Source organism: Furipterus horrens, unplaced genomic scaffold, assembly GCF_987537825.1.
Source record: "Furipterus horrens unplaced genomic scaffold, mFurHor1.1.pri manual_scaffold_1, whole genome shotgun sequence".
In the NCBI taxonomy this organism is placed as follows: Eukaryota; Metazoa; Chordata; class Mammalia; order Chiroptera; family Furipteridae; genus Furipterus; species Furipterus horrens.
This window is the reverse complement of record NW_028327171.1, coordinates 121,548,156-121,569,927: the sequence shown is the minus strand read 5'-3', so window position 1 is coordinate 121,569,927 and position 21,772 is coordinate 121,548,156. Positions and strand designations below refer to the sequence as shown.

The 21,772-nt window shown below is 34.5% G+C and overlaps 1 protein-coding gene and 1 pseudogene across 1 annotated transcript in view; one reads left to right on the top strand and one right to left on the bottom strand.

Moving 5' to 3' along the window:
* The window catches only part of EPB41L5 (erythrocyte membrane protein band 4.1 like 5), a 149,499-nt gene that overhangs the window by 26,396 nt on the left and 101,331 nt on the right, over window positions 1-21,772 (top strand). Inside the window, exons 4-12 of the mRNA XM_090279315.1 lie at window positions 3,480-3,522; window positions 4,487-4,565; window positions 5,990-6,034; window positions 6,214-6,266; window positions 8,908-9,028; window positions 9,179-9,266; window positions 10,045-10,133; window positions 12,946-13,015; window positions 21,082-21,251. Coding sequence (XP_090135441.1) covers window positions 3,480-3,522; window positions 4,487-4,565; window positions 5,990-6,034; window positions 6,214-6,266; window positions 8,908-9,028; window positions 9,179-9,266; window positions 10,045-10,133; window positions 12,946-13,015; window positions 21,082-21,251 — 758 coding nt within the window. The remainder of the gene's footprint in view (window positions 1-3,479; window positions 3,523-4,486; window positions 4,566-5,989; window positions 6,035-6,213; window positions 6,267-8,907; window positions 9,029-9,178; window positions 9,267-10,044; window positions 10,134-12,945; window positions 13,016-21,081; window positions 21,252-21,772) is intronic.
* On the bottom strand, window positions 15,761-20,158 carry LOC150021854 (spermine synthase pseudogene; annotated as a pseudogene).

Genomic DNA, 21,772 nt, shown 5'->3' with positions numbered 1-21,772 from the left:
AAGATGACTAACATTTCTCTGCCTAAGGTCTTGGCTCTTTGAACAAGAGTGGTGCCTTTCTTTAGTAATGTAGGCAGTTTGAAGTCAGATATTCATTTGAAGAGCTGTTTGTAGACTATTTGGTAATAGGGCGTGGGATGAAGGTGTGTGTATGTTAGTGTTTTGGAAGCTTCCTAGGTGATTCTTTGTTTGGTTTAGTTATGTCTGTTGTATTTGTGATTATATGTTATTTATATTTTGAGACATTCAAGAAAATAAATGTTCTTTCATGCCCAGCTTAATAGCATCAAAAGAAATGTGCCTTTCCACATTCTTTGATGTATGTTTATCAACCAAACTTTAAAAGTGGAAAATTAAAAGGAAGTCCTTTTAATTTACCATGAGGAAAGAGAACAATATTAGTTTCACACTAAATATCCAAGAATCTATATCTGTATGCTTTCACCTTTATTTTCCAATGTAAACTAAATTTAACTCCTAAAGATCATGTCTCTGAGCTCTGAATTTTCCAGTCCCTGGGCTTGGAATGTGGAGGAGATGAAAGAAAACAGACTTGAGGACATACAAACATGAGCTCAGACCTTCCCCAGAAAAACCCAGAACTCCCCCAGGTACTAAATTTTACTTTAAGATGTACTTGATGCTTTATCTGAATTTTGGGTTGTCTTAAGGTCTTGCCAAATATTATAAAGTTATTAATTACATGCAGGTAGAAGTGCCTACTTGGGAAAAAACTGATCCTTTATCTCACTGGGATGATTTTATGTTTAATGTATTTCTTAGAATAGTAGGGAACAATCTAGAGATTTAAGGAGTGCTTATAAGACTAGCCCTAAATTTCTTAAACTGGATGAAATTTGTTGTAACTGTCTAAGAAGACTTTAGGTTGTTCTTGAAACAGTGAGTAGTCTGTCTTGTAGTAATGTTTCCTTCTTTATATCCCTCAAAGTTTATTTTGTCAAAATTTATATTTAGCCTGTTGATTTTCAATCTGTTGAATGTTCTTTACTCTTTACCAGCGCACACACACTTTTTCTTTCTTTCCTGTTTGAAAAAAACCAGAAGGAATCAGAAACCTGTGACACCTTGAAGACTATGTTTGTGAGTGTGATGATAGAAATTGGGTAAATAGGGGGGATGGCCTGTTGCAGGGGTTGGAGGGATTATTTACCATATACCTTTTAATATTATCAGAAATTAAACTATATGAATATATTGACTATAGAAAATACTAAAATAAGGGGGTCCATGATTATTTTTTTAATAATTTATGCTTTTCATAGAGTAAGTTGAAAATATAGGAAACAAAAAAGAAGAAAAATTATCACCAGTAATCTCAACCACCTAGATAATATCTGTTTCTCTTTTGTTATAAAGATCATCTCAGTCCAAAAGAAAATGCATGTTTATACGAGTTGTACCTTTTGACAAAATAATTTATATTTTATAACTTACCTTTTAAAATTCAACAATATATTGTAAGTAATATCCCAGATTTTTAAGTACTTTCTTTCACTCATTTTAATTGTTGCATGGTTTTCTTTCATATTGAAATACTTTATTTAGGCAGTTTACTGTTGTTAGATATATAGTTTGTCTTAACTTTGTCTGATGTATTGTAATTCCTTGTAGGTAAATCAGCACACGTTCATAATGATTTATATTTAAAGCATTGTCAAATTACCTCCTGGAAGGGTTGTGCTCATTTGCACTTACTGTGTATGAGAGTCTCCCTAAGCATGGCTATAAGAGACTGCCCAGGTGACCAGCCATAATATTGTTAATTCATTGCAGTATAATAGGTAAAACCTGAAGATAGGGCAACTCCTAGATCCATGGTTGTGGGGAGAAAACAATCTAGGGCATAAAATCTAATTTTATTTTACACACAGTATATAATTGACGTCAGGCTGTAGTAGGTAGTTTGCACAATTAAGCCTGGGAATTTTGGATATTGGATAGTTGGGCTTGGCCAAGACATAGAATTTTTGCTGTCCTAGATTGAAATCTTTTCTGCAAATAGATTGAGTTGTATTCTGCCTGCTGGCTGGCCTAGCATCCTGTTAAGGGAGGCCTGTTTAAACTGAACATTTGTTAGATGGAACTATGCTTAAAAATGGATGTCCAACTGACTTTATTAAAAGATGAGAGATGGCTGACGAAGTAGCCTACACACTTGGAATCTAGAGAAAATATTACAGTTTTAATTGCCTTTGAAAATATTTACTGACCATCTGATTTCAGCATGCAGAGGTACTTTTCTGACATACTGGTAGTTTTGTGAATTTTGCTTTTGGATCTTGGGAGAGGATGAGAAGAAGTTAGGGCAAGTAATTGGCAAGAAAAGCAAATGGTTACAAGTCTAATTTACAATGCAGCCTTGTTTACCCATTCTTTGCCTATCTGCATTTCTGAAACTGCATTCCTTAGCTCTGTGAACTAGTTAGCACAAGAGCACTCTTTTCATTTAGGGTGCTTGGAATTGTAAGCATGCTGCAGAGAACACAATTATGTATATTTTAGTTGGATGAGTATATCCTGTCACTTTTAGGACTTGGTGGTGTAAAAGGATTCACAAAGAGAAGTGAGCTAGGGATGGTTTGTCAGTGGAGGTCTCTGGAATTGGTTCTTAGGTCTGTTTGTATTATGGACATTTCAGAGTGATAAGGTTACAGAAATGCTAGTCACGATGTTAACATTTTTTATTTGTTAAAGAAAGGAGCAAAGACCCCTTCATTTGATTTGGCTTTAGTTATGAGAAAAATCTAATGTTACTGTGCAGGCTCTCCTGAGTACTATCTATTTTGTAAAATATAAGTGGCATTGTTATTTTGCCTAATTTGGGGTTATGATCTGTTAATAAATCTTATATTTTATTATAAGATTTTGGAATATGAAGATACTTTTCTTCTTTCTAATTTTAACAGTGGCAAGGGTTTTTTTATTTTTTATTTTTGAGTACTAAGGGCAAAATTTAGAATATCACTTTTGTTACTGAGAGAGTAAAGGTAATGTTTTAAGAAGTCATATCTTGCCCTGGCTGGTGTGACTCAGTGGACTGAGTACTGGCCTGCAAACCAAAAGGTCGCTGGTTTGATTCCCAGTCAGGGCACATGCCTGGGTTGCGGGAGGGGTCCCCAATTGGGTGTATGAGAGGCAACCAATCAATGTGTCTCTCACACATAGATGTTTCTCCCCCTTTCCTTTTCCCTCCCTTCCCCTATCTTTAAAAATAAACAAATAAGTAATTTTTAAAAAGATGTCATATCTGGTTTTAGGATTTTTTTGCTCATCTGTATCATAAGCTTGCTGTGGGTTTTGGGTAAATAATCCTCCCTCTCATTTTTGTTCTTTTTTTTCCTCCTGTGAAATTTTTCCTTGTGGTTATCATTAAAAGCATGATGAAAATTAACTTCTGATAATTAAAATATTAAGTTCTGTCATCTGTTTAACAACTGAATTTCTGTTTTTGTTTTTAGCATTGGTTGGATGGTACAAAGAGTATCAAAAAGCAAGTAAAAAGTAAGTGTTGAAAAAAATTGTGAAAAATAGAAATTAAATTATATGATTAAATATTAGTAACTGGTTTCTAATAGTAAGGACACAAGAAATCGTGTTTCAGATGAATTTCTTAGCATCTCTACTTTGTAAAAATAATCTCAATCTGATATATTGTTCCTAAATTATATAGGGTTGATGGTAGTTAGATTCAAGTACCTTACAGTTTGTTTCCAGGAGAAAGCCTTGCAGCTTGCAAATGAGATTGAGTTCCCATGAGATGCTTAACTTTTATTTAGTAACTTCATACGTTGGACTTTTCTTGTTTGGCATCTCCGCAGTTCTGGAAAATATTTTGAGACTTTAAGGCAGTAACTTATTAAAAAATTAAAAATAGCTAAAAGAAGCAGTATACATAAAATATCAATATTACTCCTATCAATAGTTGGGAAAATACCAATGTTCAATCCATAATATATCTTGCCCTGTGTAGTAACAGATTTCGTGTAGTAACAGATTTCAGGGCACCACTGAGAATAGAGAGAGGTTAATGAAGTAGGTTAAGTAAATTGGAAGGTGTGGAGGATTTGCCATGAACAATTACTAACACAGGCATTCCTCTGTGCTCTCAAGAAATACGGCTCCACTGATTTTTAGAGTTGTTAGATTGCACAGTCAAAACATTTTTATTTGATGTATTTGGCTCCTAACTGTTAGAATTAATTCACAACTGTCTTCTTGGGAAGACACATGATTATGATTGTACTATACAATTGTTGATACAGTTAAAAAAACTATTGGTTTATCTTTTTATGTTAGGTTTAATCAGGCCTACAGTGTAAACTGAAGTTTTGCCACAGGAATGTTTTATCTTTTGTCTCCAGTTCAATGGATTTTGATAAATTAACTTACTGTAAATTCTTACTATTTAAAGTTATTAAAAAATTAAAAGCTTTTCTTTCTTTCTCTCTTTCCTTTTTAATGGCAGTTGGTTCACCCTATTGTCTGCATTTTCGAGTTAAGTTTTATTCCTCAGAACCAAATAATCTTCGTGAAGAGCTCACCCGGTAAGACTGCTATCCAGAATTGAACATGGGTAAAGTTTGGTCAGGCTAGCTAAAATGTTGGAAGATTGTCCATAATTCTTTCCAGCTAATAAAATGAATTCCTTGCCCCTCAATACAGGACCTCAGACAGTAGAATTTTATTTTGGAATAGTGCCTTTTAACTGTAGGAATATTTTCCTTTATCAATTTTCAAAATAAAGAGTTGGTTTCATTGCATCCTCCAAAGGTAACTAGTGAGTTCTTATTTTTTTTTTTTTAATCCTCACCCTAGGATATGTTTATTGATTAGAGAGAGAAAGAAAGAAAAATATCGATGTGAGAGAGAAACACTGATTGGTTGCCTCCCATATGCGCCCCTACCGGGGATCAAATCTGCAACCTAGGTATGTGCCCTAACAGGGAATTGAACCCACAATTTGTTGGTGTATGGACAACGCTCCAAGCATCTGAGCCACCCAGCCAGGGCACTAGTGAGTTCTTTTTCTTAAGTATCATTATCAACTCATGGATTTTAAACAGAGCAGATGTGTTTTAATACATTGCCATGTTCATTGGTGTTCAAAATGATCTTATCTTTGGCCACTGGGAGTTTATTCAAGTTGGCTCCTAGTTTACCTATTGAACTGCTGTTGATTAATAAAGAGTATTGTATTTTGATTTGGTTTGAATAGTTTTGAATAAACCTTAAGAAGGTTATATATACTTTTTTTATTTTTTTCCTGCCCTCTTGGTATATTTATTTATTGATAATATAGCAAATCCATGGCTCGTTCCACATATGATTTATTAAGTAAAAGATTGAGTTGCTGAGTACCTTCAGTAGGGGTTTCCTCTTGACTACTTTGCCAATGAGATTATAGCCTTCATCTACAGTTATATTTATGCTTGTATCCCTTCACATGTGAGGTGTCAGAGTAAAGTTAAATAAGTTCATAGAGCTTACGTGCAGTGATTTGCCTTAAACCTTTTCTCTGTACTGTAGTACTCTGTGCCTGCTTTTTCTTGCTATTATCTTGCAGAAATGCTACTATCCTCCTGATGCTTATTGCCCCCTTTTTCTTATTTTTTTATTTTATAGGTTTTATTGTGGGTAAAATTCTGTAATTAAGAATGTTTCTTCTCGCCATGAATGGTGTGGCTCAGTCAGTTGGGCGTCATCCTGCAAACTGGAAGGTTGCTAGTTTGATTCCCAGTCTGGGCACATGCCTGGGTTGTGGGCCAGGTCCTCAGTTGTGGGCAACCTATTGTTGTTTCTCTTGCACATTGATGTTTCTCTTCTTCTCTTCCTCCCTCCCTTCCCTCTCTCTAAAAATAAATAAAATCTTTATAAAAAAATGAATGTTTCTTCTCAGATTATAAGGGTAAGATTATTTTTAGAATAGATTGTTCTGTTTATTTAAATATGTGCCTTTTGTTTTTCTTAGATATTTATTCGTTCTTCAATTAAAACAAGATATTCTCAGGGGAAAGTGAGTATTAGTTGCATAAGGTAAATCACATTTTCTTGAGTAGCTGAAAAATAGTTTTAAAAAATAAGTTTATAGTTAATTATGAAAAAGAAATGGTCAAGATAAAGTATATATTTCTATTTATCTTAAAATGAAGGTTGTAAAATTGACTCGTTTAACCAATTTCTGTTTGGTCTCAGATTGGACTGTCCTTTTGATACAGCAGTTCAGTTGGCAGCTTATAATCTGCAAGGTAAGCAGTTCTGTTGACTATTGGGAGTTAAGCATCATTCTTTCAATGTCTGTTTAGTTAAAGAAGTTCAAAAGATTTAAAGTGATGTGCAAGGAGAGAAGCAGCACTGTTGTTGTGTAAGTTTGTATCAGTATCCAACTCTGACTTGACTTTCACTTGTTTTAGAACCTTGCCTTCTTTTTCTTCCCTTTCACTTCTTTTGCTCTTTTTCTGTCAATTGTGTCTTCAGACAAAAATCATAGTCTACTTGGTAATTCAATAGATGTTATAATTGATCCTCAGCTAATTTTTTTCTTTAAAAAAATACTGTTGTATATTAGTAAGTTGTTAGGGCCACATGGTTTACTTTCAGTCTTATTCTTAAACATGAATCCATGAAAGAAATAGAGTGTATTTAAAAGTTTCTGATAGTTATTTTCAGGATAAGAAAGTTTTCCAGTAAATTAGAATAATGAGAAAATTCAAATCTTGTAACTTTTTAAACTGATCACATAGTGTTAAACCCAGGAATTTTCTTCTGAGAAATTGACATTTTAGTAAAACTATAATTTCAGTCCCTGTTCACAAAATGGAAAAAAAATTCTGATTATAATTTTATGCTTTTGGGGGGGCAAATTCCATGATTACCCCCAATATTTTCTGTATTATAGATAATAAGGCTAAATTTTTAACATTTTATGCTAAACCTAATATTTTGCTTATTTTGTGCTTCCACTATTTAAGAAAGCATATTTTCCTGTTGATGGAGGGATTGACGAATGGAGGAAATTTCTCTACCTTAGAAATTTCCCACTAGTACAAATTGTTACCTGCTTGTCTCCCATCTACTATCCTAGTTTGTCTGCAAATTAAAACTTTTCTCATTTGCAGAATATCAACTAGACACTGGTTTGGAAATGCGATGCCTCTAGCATTGTAACTATAAGAAGTATATAATTACATGCATCTCTCTTGAAAGCATATTTTTTACATTTTATTAATTCCTGTGTGAAGTTGTTAATTCTAAAATTCTTTGATCTACTGAAAGGCTGTCATTTTTAATACCTGTTATACCATTTATTGTGTCATATAGTCTATCTTTGTCTCATTGTGTAATTTTCATGATGGGCAAACTATATGCTTCTTAAAAATATGGTTTTATACATTTTGGCATGTTTAACAAAACACTATTCAGAATAGTGTTCACTAAATACTGTTTGATTTATACATGTGACTGTTATATTATCTCTTAACCCTACTTATATATTTCTTTAAAATAAAATTTCTACTTTATCTTTTTATCCATGGCACCATTATTTTGGATTCCTCTAAATTTCATATTATGTCCTATGCATATCTTTGTCCCATGTCTAATATTTTACCAAATTCTATTAATTCTTAAGCTCCTTAAGAATAAATATGCCAATATGTTACTTTTATCTTCATGAAAAGAACTTGTTTTTGTTAGCTTTTTCTCATACTCTCAAGTTCACTTTTCTGAACCATTTTAGTATATATTCTGAACAACATTTTGTAGCAGATTTAGTTTGTAGTTTCTTAAAAACACTGTGGTCTAGACAAAAGAGCAATTTCTTCAGCAATAAAAGAGTGTGGTAATATTTTTCAAGTTTGTTGTGAAGTTAACTGACAGTTTATCTGTAATATGTCTAATGTGTAGAGTAGGCGCTCAATAAATAATGTTATTATCGTCCTTTTGGTGTGGGTCAGTTGTTTGGGTATCATCCTGCAAAGTGGAAAGTTGCCTGTTTGATTCCTGGCCAGGACACATACCTTGGTTGCAACTTCAGTCCCCGATTGTGGTGTGTATGGGAGGCAACCAACTGATGGTTCTCTCTCACATCAATGTTTCCCTCTCTTTCTCCCTTGCTTCCCATCTCTCCAAAAATTAAATAAAAAATCTTTTAAAAAATGTTACTGCTTTTCTCTTGTATTTTCTTCATATTTTTTTCTCTTGACAGATTTTTTTATAAAAATGGAAATATTTTCTTTTTTTAATGAGTAAATATTCTTTTAAAGGAAAAAATTTGAAGTATAGAAAATTAGAATGTTTTCCCTTCTTCCCCAAATCCACTGTTCAGGGATAGCCACAGATGAGTACATAAATGTTTGTGCATTGTTCAGTTCTTTTTCTACTGCCTTCCTTCCCCAAATATTTTTTAGCAATTTTTTTGTTATTTCTTTAGGATTAATAATTTAAAATTCCAGGAGGACGGCATCTTATAGTGGTATATGATGTCACATTGTTTGCATATTAGAATCTTAACAGATATCAGCTAATTGTTAAGAATTGCTAAATATTCTTGTTTATTCATAATAAGGTCAAAAGGTATTTCCCTGTGGAAGTCTAGGAAGAGGTTTTCACCCAAAAACTAAACATTATGAGATATGAATAAATTAAAGACATTTAATTGGAAATACACCACCAACCACAAATACGTGATTTGTGTGTATAGACAGAGAAATCGTAAATGTACACTAAATTAATTTTGGGGAATGGTTTGTGTGTTGTGAATTCCTTGTAGTTTAAGAAAGAATCTTTATAATCCTGGCAATATTTATTAATAAAATTGGTTGTGAAGGAAGATTCAGAGGGAAATAAACTTATTAACAAAATATAACTTTGTGAAACTTATGTTTGTAGCTGAACTTGGTGATTATGATCTTGCTGAGCACAGCCCTGAACTTGTATCTGAGTTCAGGTTCATGCCCATTCAAACTGAAGAGATGGAGGTGGCTATTTTTGAGAAATGGAAGGAATGCAGGTACTTGACATTTTATCACACTTTCTTTAACATTACTTTAATAATGATCTCATATTTGTTTTCTTCTATTTCTATACTTGGTATACAATTCATTTTCCATTTATTATTATATTATTATTATTTTAAAGACTATTATTTTTTTAATTTCAGAGGTCAGACACCGGCACAAGCTGAAACCAATTATCTGAATAAAGCCAAATGGCTAGAAATGTATGGGGTCGATATGCATGTGGTCAAGGTAAGCACTGTGTTGTGATGCTTTTGAAAAAATTTATTCTTTCAAGATTCAAGCTGATTATGAAATATTTCAATCTGAGAGAGACCGTGGAGTTTGCATAGGATAGCAGTAGGTACTTCAGCTGCATGGTTATAAAGACTGGGGTTAAATGCCGAATGATAAGAATCTCATGTAAAGGTTAATTATAAGAAAGAAGAGAAAATTTCCAAAAAGTATATCTATATTTTTAAGCGTTTTTTTCTTTTTAAGTTTTTTAAAGTACTTTTTGTCCTTTCACTTCATTTTCGTATCACTTTATATCATGTAAGCTACACAGGTTCTATAAAAATTAAAGTAATGTAGAATGCAAAATTGCAAATCTCTAACTTGAGAGGACGTGGATAAACTTTAGTATAGCTTATGTAGTGATTTAAGTTATTTCTAGTTTAAGGAGGTAAATTTTCCCAGAAAGACAGTTCTTTTTTACTCAGAATTTGTGATTTAAGTGGTGAATGGAATATGGGAAGAATCTGGAAAGAGCTTTTGTTGGAGTGGGATGTAACTATTTTCAATGAAGACATACCTTAAAACTAGAATATTTTAATGAACTAAGTGTATACATTAATTTTTCTGAGAATGCTGTTTTGGATACTCTTAATTGTTGAAAACACCTTACATATTAATATTACCAGTATATAATAAATATAATTCACTGTGAAAATAAAATTAACAGTTATGTAAAATTGTGAAACCTGTTTTATGCAAATAAAGTTAATACATTTCGTTTTCATTAAATTAGGCTAGAGACGGGAATGACTATAGCTTGGGACTAACCCCAACAGGAGTTCTTGTTTTTGAAGGAGAGACCAAAATTGGCCTATTTTTTTGGTAAGCAGAGTTAATGTCAAAGATTTTATTGTTTTGTTTTTTTAATGTGTAAAAACATTATATGATATTAATATATAAAATAGATTTTGGAACTCAAATAATTGCGAAAAACTTGTAAATGAATTGAAACTGTCTCCTATCATACCCCTACCAATCTTTAGTCCCACTAAAACTGTTCTGCCTGTATTTTCCATTGGTTTCAAGGTATGTCAAAATGCATGTGTTAATATAAATGTTATGTGTTTATGTATTAAATGTTCACATGGGCACTCACTCTTGTCATGTAGTTTTGTCACTATACAGTATTTAGTATTTCTTATTCCACAGGTAGTCTTACTTTCACATTTCCTTTTAAGCTATGCTTCTCTTTCTGTGTCCCAGCTTCTGTCATCCAAACTTTTAAATTAGATTTGTGCTTTACATCAAGGATAGCTGTAACTTGGATTTCATAACCATAGTTAAGTTTTCAGGTTTTGTCTGGTTGGTTTTAAAAGCTGAAAATCAAGAAATAGTATTTATATTATTCTGTCTGTGTCAGACTGTTACAGACTGCAGGAGTGTACTAGTGTTATATACGTGGGCTGAAGATGGCTCCTGTATATTGGCCCCTATGTGAGGGTGTGAAGACTCTTATTTAGCTCAGAGTCTGCCAGCACAAAATTCAAAATCTTATACATCCATTTTCTTTACATATAGCCCAGTAAGTATATTTGTAGCTATTTAGAGCCCATCTTTTTGCATATCCTACTGAAAACTGCTAGCAATAGATGAAATAAATCTTCTAGCTATATAAAACTCCAGACCACTCCTGCCCTTCAGAGCTCTCTGACCAAGAGACTCCCCACTTCCTGCTGAATGCAATTGCCTAGACACATAAATCCCCTCTCTTATTCCCCTCTCTTCTGGCAGTCCCCATGCCCTCTTCCTTTTCTGGGTGGTGGTCCTGTGCCATTTGTGTCTGGCTGTTCTGCTGTGAAGGTCTTCCCCTCCTGTACAACCCTGTCCAGACGCCTTTCAGTAAAGCTTGTTATACAATACTGCTCTCTCTGTCTTTTTCCTGATCAAACCAAAAATCCAAAATCCTTGAACGCACAACTGGGATACCTTTCCTTGCCATATAGCTTCTTGTTTATCCTAGAGCTCTTGGCCCCACCTCCCCCAGTGTCTTCCACAGCGCCACACACAACCCTTTAAATTACCCGTCTTTGCACTCTCCTTAAGTTCTTGCCAGTTCTCAAGAGTTGCAGGAAATAATTAATCTATTTCAGTGTGACCTGTTTGCTCTCCAAGCTACTGAATAGCTTTTATCTTGGGACTTTGATTTTCTGTTTCTCAGCCAGGAATCCTGTGTTTTCTTCCTATGTTTTCCTTTCTGTGCTTTAGTTTTTTTCTGATATATATATATGTTTAGATATTTTTTTTTTCAAGTAACTGCCTGAGAAAAGGTTATATGAGGTAAATATTTTGAATCCTTGGTTGCCTTAAAATGGTATTTTCTTCCTTTAAGCTTTCCTGATAATTGAACTGAGGATGGAATTTTAGGTTGCAAAGTATTTCCCCTTAAAAAGTTGAAGATAGTATTTCATTTGTTTTTGCATCCAGGTGTCTTTGCCAGGGACTCTCTTGAGACTTAAGTGGATCACCTTTATTACTATCCCTTGCTTGGTGAGAGAGCTGGGGTCTTTATTTACCCAGTCCTTGAGTGTTAATTCTCTGACACTATCAGCTTGTGTAGTGGGCTAATGGGATATGCTTCATGGTCAGAAAATGCTCTAGGCAGAGAGATAAAGAATCTTTTGTACCACCTCATAGATTGTTGTTAGAATGAATCGAATTAATACATGTAAAACACTTAGAAGACTACCTGATACTTAGTAGGCATTATGTAAGTATTTGTTACACTTAAATAAGTGCTATATCCTCCCCCCTCCTCCACCTGTTACACTTACTCACTGTTTTAGTACAGCTCTTGTAAACAAGCTATATTTTACAATTACATTTTATGTAATTTATATTTAAAAAATTAGTGAGAGTTGCATTCTTTTGACATTTTACAGTTCACAGAAGTATAGAGTTCAAATGTAGTAGGTTTTTTAGGATTTTAATACAAGTGAGATACAGAGTTGGAAAGTAGGCAATAAAGTGAGGTTAAAAAACTTTTTTTTTTATTAAAGATGTATTTCTTCAAATCAAAATTGCTGTAGAAAATAGAGTTGAAGACCCTAATCAATTATTTTCCTCTAGGCCTTTAGAAAAGCTTTATGGTCTTTCCTATATCTTGTTCCTGTGTTGCTGCTTTGATACTAGATCTGGAGAATCTTACACTATAGTTGGGAGCCTATGAAATATTTATATGGATAAATATAAAGGGAGGGAGAGTGAGAGAGAAACATTGATGTAAGAAAGAAACATTGATCAGTTGCTTCCTGTATGTGCCCCAACAGGGGATTGAAATGCAAACTACTATATGCCCTGACTGGGAATCACCTCTTGGTGTGTGGGAACAATGCTCCAACCAGCTGAGCCACCCTGTCAGGGCTCCTTAACATTTTTAATGCTTGATAAATGGCGCAGCATTAATTTTGCTACAGTTACTGCTTTTGAAACTTTTTTTTTCTATTAACTATTTTTATGATTGGAGACCTTTTTGTTGGGAGTGCAGGTTATGCTTACCCTTACTAGTTTTCAATTCAGAAATTAAATGGTTAATGTGCTTGAATTAATAACAGTATTTTTGTTAAATTTAGAGGACATTTATTTGAAATCTGGCTTATTTATTTGAAATCTGGCTATTATTCTCATATTGTTACAGGCCTAAGATAACCAGATTGGACTTTAAGAAGAATAAATTAACCCTGGTGGTGGTAGAAGATGATGATCAGGTGAGAATTGCATTGCATTACTTATTAACAATGAATATGTTATATGGTAGCTTAAATTTCTAAAAGAGGAAAATGTTCCATGTTTTATAGAGCCATAGAACTTAGTATAATTGATAAGTTAATTAAATAATTTCTTGCTTCAGGTCACACCATCCTAAAAATATGGTTTTTCTGTCTTTAAAGGCAGTATAAAAGACTACTCTTTTTTCTTCATTGATAATATATCTCATGTATGTACAAATTACATTTAAATAACTTTATCCTTTAGTACCCGATCAAAAAGATTAATAAAAAAGATCTACCTAATATTTTTAAATAAAGTATTCTAAACTAAGGATTACTTTTTTATTTTCCCAGTTAAATTGAGTTCCTAATTGGTACACACAATGACATGGGTGCATTTCAGATGCCTTATGCTGAGTGAAAGAAGCCAGATTCAAAAGATCATAACTGTATGAGTTTATTTATATGACAGGCTGGGAAAGGCAAACCCATAAGAGCGGAGACTATATCACTGGTTGAAACTAGGTGGAGTGGGAAACAGCACGATGAATTTTGGGGAATGAGAGAACTAGTTTGTATCCTGGTTTTGATGGTGGTTGCTATTTTCAACCATTTTTTAGTCTCATGGCACGCATAAACTAATTACCAAAATGCTGTGGCATACAAAAAAATACATTTTTTGTCAATCCGACCAAAAAAAGAGGTATTATTTTGAATTATTCATACCAGATGGTTATTGTTGTGTTGACTGTTGTCTTTTTTCTTTTTTTATTTGACAGTCTTAAGGGAAGAGAGGTCAATGCCCCTGACAAAATAGGTATTGCCTGTTTTAAAAGTTCTCGCAGCACACCAGTTGAAAATTGCTGCTCTATACATTTGTTAAAACTTACAGAATTGTTAGTAAATAAAAATAATTTTAATGCATGCAAAGAAATAAATTTGAAAAACATACATATAATAAAAACAAATTGGACAAAATGTTAAAAAGATTTATATGCACAATGAAGTGTGAAAAGGACTACATTAGCAGAACTTAAAAAAAAGATTCTGAAAATTAGATGAAACAGTGCTAAGTTTTGAAGTTTTATTATTGAGATACATACAAAGGATTGCCCTATCACATAGCCTGGAAGAAAATCATAGACACAATGATAGGTCATTTTAAAGAGAAATCTCTTGATGGCACAGAGGATGATCATTGTAGCATTAACAAATGAGTTGAAAATGATTCAGAAGAGGCAGATGTCGCATTTTAAAATGTTTTACCAATATTTTCCTTTTTATGTAAGCACATGTGTGATTAAATGATACTTGTATTTAAATCTAAAGGCAACCCTACAAGAAGAATAAAATATAATTCTATGTGATAAGAAAATATGGTCATAATTTAATTGGTGACGCTTTCCTTTTTGGGCCATAAAATAATTCTGCATCTTACAGTTGGTAACACTTTAGATTTGATCTAATACATAATACAGTATTATCTTCTTTGAAATCTTTTTTAAAGTTGTATATATTGCAAGCAAATGTGTATATCAGTTTTTTTAAATACAAGTTAGTATGCTTATATACTTTTCTGTTCTTACTCTTTTTTAACTTTACATTTTTTTCATATCAGTATATAAAGTGCTTCTTTGTTCTTATTTAAAACATAAGCTAAAACTGCATAATATTTTAGGATATACTGTAATTTATTTAATCAATTCTCAATTAATTGACATTCACTATATAGACATTAATTTGTACGTTGGCAAGTATCTATAGGATAATTTTCTGGAGGTGGACTTGCTGGTTCAAATGGTTATGTGCATTTGTCATGGATATAGAGAGAGCCTCTAAAGTTGTACTATTTATCTGCATATAAACCTGTTTCTGTGAGTAATCACATTATCTGAAAGGTGAAAATAGAATTTCATTATAGGTTTAATTTTTATTTCTTTTATTATGAGTGATATTGACCATCTTTTCATACATCTGAGTTATTTGTATTTTCTTTTCTCCAAACCGTCTATTTATATCTTCTTTTGAGTTGTTGACCTTTTTTCTTTCGAGAGTTGCCCCTTTATGGTAGGAATTGTAAATATTTTATCTAATTGTTGTTTGTCTTTTAGCATTGCTTATTGTGAATTTTGCCATTTATTTTAAAATTTTTAAATAGGTGAATTTGTCAGTCAGTTGTGGCTTATGCATTTTGCATCATAGAAAGGTCTTCCTATTTTGATTTTATACATTTTCTCGTGTTTTTTTCTATGTGTAGTTTCTTTTTTTTTCCTCATTTGTAATTTTAAAGCATTGCTAATTCAATTTTTAACTTTGATGTAAGCACCAAATTTTAATTATATAAGTCAATTAATTTTGGGGGAAAGAAATGCCAGCAAGAACTGCCCTCCAGAACAAAACAGTGATGTTCATTTTTCTAAACAACAAAATTCGAAGTCTACCAAAATTAAAACAAAAACAGCCCACACAGGAGAAAAAAAGTAATGGAAATCACATTGTAGGGGTTCAGTGCATTTAGCAGCGTTCACTATGCTATCTAATCATCCTCAGCTGACTTTAAAAAAATAAAACCCTAGTTCATCAAAATATACATTTTCCATTTGCTTTTTTAAATTAAAAATAATAATTAGAAAACTTGGAAGGAGTTCACAATCAATTGCCTGACTTATTTTGATGTCATATACAGCATATGATGGCCAGGAAGGCTATTTGTAAGCACACATGGTAAGGGGATACTTCTCTTCAAGGTTCAGCTTTCTTCCAAACAGCATAAAATACCCACAATTCCAAGTATGCAGGGACACAGACGACCTCCTTTGAGAATTCCACAGGACAATACAGGTGCCCACGCTGTTCTTCATAGAGTGACAGGGCTTCTGTCAAATTGACACAGTTTTCCTGTGTAAAATATTTCCCATCCTGTTTCAGTACTTTCACGGAGAGGTTGAGAATCAGTCTGAGAAACTCCCATGGAAATTAGAACAGCTGTCAAATCATTAATCACATAATCAAACTCTCTCCCTTCTTTGGCATTCCTCTTCAGTACTGGAATACAGTCCTCTGCTAGAACCTGATAGCAGTCTCCTTTAAGATTGTCTAAGACATCACCACATGTTTTTGCATCTATTACTTACATCCATCAATCACCATTTGGTCAGCCTCTACCATAGTGACCATCTTTGGTTTCAGTTTGACTATTTCACATAAAATGCCCCCATCTCTGCCTCCCAGAATCACACGTCTTTGCCAGTGTAATCTTTGCCATTGCCCATGATGGCCCAAGTATATGCCAAATCACACTCTGCCAGATTAACACACCCACTAAGGATGAGAATATTTTCAAACTGCTTCGAGTGCAGAATTTTAATATTCTGATTAGGTGAGTCTTCCTCATGTACCACTTCATTTATGTTGTGTTCACCCAGGCGGCCATCAGCAGTGGGCCAGTACCTATCAATGGCCCCTCCTTGAACTATGGGTGGTAACCGTTTCATCTGCCCCATACTGTCCTGACTCAATTCTTACATTCTTTCTTCTACTTTGTTCAAAAGACTGTCAACTTTTTTGCCTTCCACCTCACCATCATACTCTGAAGGTCCAGCAATACCAGTTCATGTGGGTAAATTCCCAAATTGCCAAAGTTGCCATTTTTGTTAATGTAGGTCGCTCAATAACCATGGTTCTACCAGGTATGCACCGCCTTGGTCATTCCCTGCGCCTGGAAAATGCACTGGAGGCCTTTTAGGGTGGTCTTGCCATCAGCTTTGGTGCCGAGCATGAAGTCAGACGTGCCGTGCTGTGCTGCGCTGCAGCCACATGAGGCGAGGCAGCCGCGGGAAACTGGGGAACTGCGCCGGCGAGTCAGCCTGTGCAGTTTTTTTTGTTTTTGGGTTTTTTTTGTTAAGTATATTTCATTGGTTATGTTATTACAGTAGTTCCAATTTATTCCCCCCTTGGCTCCCCTCTGCCTAGTACCCCCCTCCCCTCTAGCAATCCCCCCGCCCTTAGTTCCTGTCCATGGGTCATGCATATAAGTTCTTTGGCTTCACCCTTTCCTATATTATTCTTAACTTCCCCCTGTCTATTTTGTACCAACCGATTATGCTTCTTAGTCCCTGCACCATGTCCCCATTTATGCCCCTTCCCCCTCCCAGCTGATAACCCTCCAGATGATCCCCATACCTATGATTCTGTTCCTGTTCTGGTTTGCTTAGTTGGATTTTGTTTTTACTTTTTAGATTCAGTTGTTGATAGTTGTGAGTTGTCATTTTAATGTTCATAGTTTTAATCTTCTTTTTCTTAAGTAAGTCCCTTTAACATTTCATATAATAGTGGCTTGGTGATGATGAACTCTTTTAGCTTTACCTTGTCTGGGAAGCACTTCATCTCCCCTTCCATTCTAAGTGATAGCTTTGCTGGATAGAGTAATCTTGGTTGTAGGTCCTTGCTTTTCATCACATTTAATACTTCTTGCCTGCAGTTTCTTTTTGAGAAATCAGCTGATAGTCTTATAGGCACCCCTTTGTAGGTAATGCTCTGCTTTTCTCTTGCTGCTTTTAAGATTCTCTTTTTATCTTTCACCTTTAGCAGTTTCATTATGATGTGTCTTGGTGTGGTCCTCTTTGGATCTAGCTTGTTTGGGACTCTCCATGCTTTCTGAGGGACTTGTGTGTCTGTTTTCTTTGCCAAATTTGGGAAGTTTTTCTTTCTTTTTTTTCACGTAAGTTTTCAATTTCTTGCTCTTCCTTTTCTCCTTCTGGCACCCCTATGATTCAGATGTTGGCACGTTTAAAGTTGTCCCAGAGGTTCCTAAGCCTCTTCTCATTTTTTTCAATTCTTGTTTCCTCATTCTGTACTGGTTGACTGTTTGTTTCTTCCTTATGTTCCAAATCATTGATTTGAATGCTGGTTTCCTTCCCTTCACCATTGGTTTTTTGTGTATTTTTCTTTGTTTCATTTAGCATAACCCTCACTTCTTCCCTCATGCGTTTGCCATACTCAAGCATATCCGTCAAGCCTGTGAGCATCTATATCACCAGTGTTTTGAATTCTGCATCTGTTAGGTGGCTATCTCCTTGTCACTTAATTGTCCTACTGGAACCTTGACCTGTTCCCCCTTTTGGGCCATACTTCTCTGTCTCCTCATCTTGACAGGCTCCTGTGTTTGTTTTCCTCTGTGTCTTAGAGCTGTCGCTCCTGTTATGTTGTAAGGGGCGGAGCCTTAGGGATTCGTCAGTACTGGGTGACCCGTTTCGCCACGTTGTTGCGCTGTATGTGGGGGAGGGATCTGAGAGGGAACAATGCCGCTTGCTCAGCACTCCCCCCTTTTCCAGGCACTTCTCCCACTTCCGTATAGGACTGGCACCTCTCTAGCTGTTGCCCTGTCCGTCATTTCCAGGGTGGATCTGCGGACCTTCTAGGACCGTGGGGGCCCTTTAAACAAGTCGACTCTGCTGAGAGACCGGCAGTTTCTTCCTCCACCCCAACAACCACTGGTTTGCCTAATCAGAAGCAACGAGGCTTTATTTTCCCTGGTGCTGGGACCATGCTGGTCTGGTGCTGGAAACACTCCCCAGGTGTCCCTCTCAACTTCTTAAAACGTGTAATTGCACTTTCTGCTGGCCTGCCGCTGCTGTCGCTGTTGCCGCCACAATACCACGTCCTCTCCACCCTGGCTCTGCCCCTCCTACCTGTCTGGATGAATATTTCTTCTTTATATCTTTGTTTGTTGGACTTACGTTCAGCTTGATTTTCTGGAACGTCTGGTTATCTCTAGTTTTGAGATAGTTGTATTCCCTCTTAGTTGTGGAGGGAGATGCAGCATCTGTCTAGGCTTCCATCTTGGCCGGAAGTTTCTATGTATAGTTTTTGTTGATAAATTTTATTTACATATCACATACATTAAGTACAAAAGTAAACGTACAGCTTGTAGGATTTTCACATCTATAACCAGCACCCAGATGAAACAGAATGATACTGCAATAATAGAATCTTCTTTGTGCCCCGCAAGGAACAGTCCCCCAAGGGTAACCACTCTCCTGACTTTACCACCATAGATTAGTTTTTGCTTATACTTATTTTGAACTTACGAAACCTGACTGAATGTTCTCTTTGTGTCTGGCTGGCTTCTTTATGTCGACATTTTATTTGTGAGCATTAGCCCTGTTGCAGTGAGTAGTTGTAGTTGGCTTATTGTTATGTATTATATATAATGTATATTGTTATATAGTATATAGTATTCCATTTCATGAGCAGGCCACATTTATTTATCCATGATAGCCATTTGAATTGTTTTTAATTTTCAGCTATTAAGAAGAGTGCTGCCCTGAACACTAGGCTATGCGTGTGTTTGGTGTTTGCAGATATTGCCAAATTGCTTTCCAAGGTGTTTATATAAGTTTACACTCTGACCTGCAGTGTTGAAAGAGTTTTATTTTATTTTTTGCTAATGTTTGGTATTCTCTTTTTTTGTTTAAGCCATTCTATAGTAGAATCATTTTAATTTGCATTCTCCTGATAACTATGTATGCAGCACTTTCCTATATATTTATTGGATATTTGGATATTCTCTTTTATGAAGTGCCTGTTCAAGTCTTTTGTTTATTTTGCACCATGTACTTTTCTTCCCCATCAAAGAAGTTCTAGATATTAGTTCTTTTTCAGATATGTGTTGCAAGTATCTCCTGCTACCTGGCTTGCCTTTTGTCTTATAGCATCTTTTGTATACCTAGAGGGTTTCAATTTTAATGTATACAATTTATAAATTTTTTCCTTTGTTGTCACTACTTTTTCTGTCTTAAAGTTTAAAGACTCTTATGTCTATACCAAGGTCATAAAGAAACTACATATAGAGTTTATAAAATATTTTAAAATGACATAGTAATTTAAGTTACAAAATATTTAAATATACTGGAAAGTTTAAACAGATTATAACATTGATATCCATTTCACTCATTTAGGAAACATTTTTGACATTGTTCCTTCAGAATTATCTTTTAGAGGTAGATAAATTAATAACAGTATATTTAATACAGCTAAGGTCTAATCCTTGCAGCTTGCCCCTTCCTGCCCTGTGGCTGGCCGCCATTCTTGGGGGGTATCATTCTCATACTTTCTAACATTTTCCAAATATAAATACATGGTAGAATTGGTTTTAAAATATGTATAAATTATACATGTTTTTTTGCAGCTTGCTTATTTTACCTAAACAGGAGTAACCATGTAGATCTGGTTTGTGTGTTTTAATCTAAAAATAGTATTCTGTAATATGAATTAAAAAATAGTGCATTCATTCATTTATCTCTGTAGAGTTTTAAAATATACCATTATTTACTTCTTTTTTGTATTTTGGACAGTTAGGTTTTAAAAAATTTTTTGGCCAGTTTATACTGTTATAAATGATACTGAAGAAAATTTTGGGGTGTAAATTTTGTTGTTTAGAAAATCTTTTTTCCTGGATAGCCAGTATAGCTTAGATATTATAAACTTAAGCTCTGAAGCCTCGATGGCTAGGTTCAAATTCTGGCTTCCTCTCTTACTAGCTTTGTGACCTTGAGTTTACTTTCTTAAAGAGTCTCAATTTCCTTATCTGTGAAATGGGGCTAATGGTAGTAACTGCCTATTGAAGTAATTCATAGGAAAGTGCTTATGAATGTTAACTATCATAATTAGATTCCTGTGAGTATGCTTACTATGACAAAGAATGTGGACATCTTTAAGTCTGTTCTTATATATCGCCAGATCTTGTATGATCCTTTAAATTATAATTACACATTTATCGCAAAGTGTAGCAGATAAAACCTCATTTTATGTATCTCTGAGAAAGGAGATCACATAAGCAGAGTAGATCCTCTTAGGAATAATTTTATATTGACTGAGAAAATGAACAGCTTGATTTCAGCTCTTCTTTTTATATAGGTAGCTATAAGTGTCTTAAGTTTCAGGCAGCAAACCAAGTGCTTTATTTGATTCATGGTATTACTGGAGTTCTACTTCTAGCTGAGTAATGGGATGGAAATGTTAAACCTGATAATTACCTCTTTTTGCATCCTTTTCTTTTTCAGGGCAAAGAGCAAGAGCATACATTTGTCTTTAGACTGGACCATCCAAAAGCATGCAAACATTTATGGAAATGTGCTGTGGAGCATCATGCCTTCTTCCGCCTTCGAGGCCCTGTCCAAAAGGGTTCTCAGCGATCAGGATTTATTCGACTAGGATCACGATTTAGATATAGGTTAATGTTTATAGCTGCCTACTGTATCTTTCATTCTTTCATAGAGGTCAGAAAATTTAGGCCAAGCCCTCATTTCATAGATGTGGTAATTAGGGCTTGCCAGTGTTTTCCACTGGCCAAAATAAAAGAAAAAGTGTAATTGTTATTGATTGTAATTCCCAGAATAGACAGGAAACATAACAGTGTAATGGATTTTATATTCCTGTTGACATTTACTTTGTATTTAATTAGTTCCCAATTTTAATCCATACAACAAGAGCTTTAAGGCATCTTCATGCAACAGCGAATGCCATATAGAAAAAAGGGTACCCTGCACTATGTGGGAAATTAATTTGGATAATATTTCTGGTCATTTTAAACCTGAAGTTCTGTTGTTCTTATAGACTCCTTCTTTGTTGGTAAGTTAGGAATATTTTAGTTTACCTGAGAATAGATTATTGGTTGTGACTTATGCCATGAGAGTGAGTCAGTATGATTTAAAGAAGGAATGTAAATAAATGTGGCAAGACAACTGTGTGGGG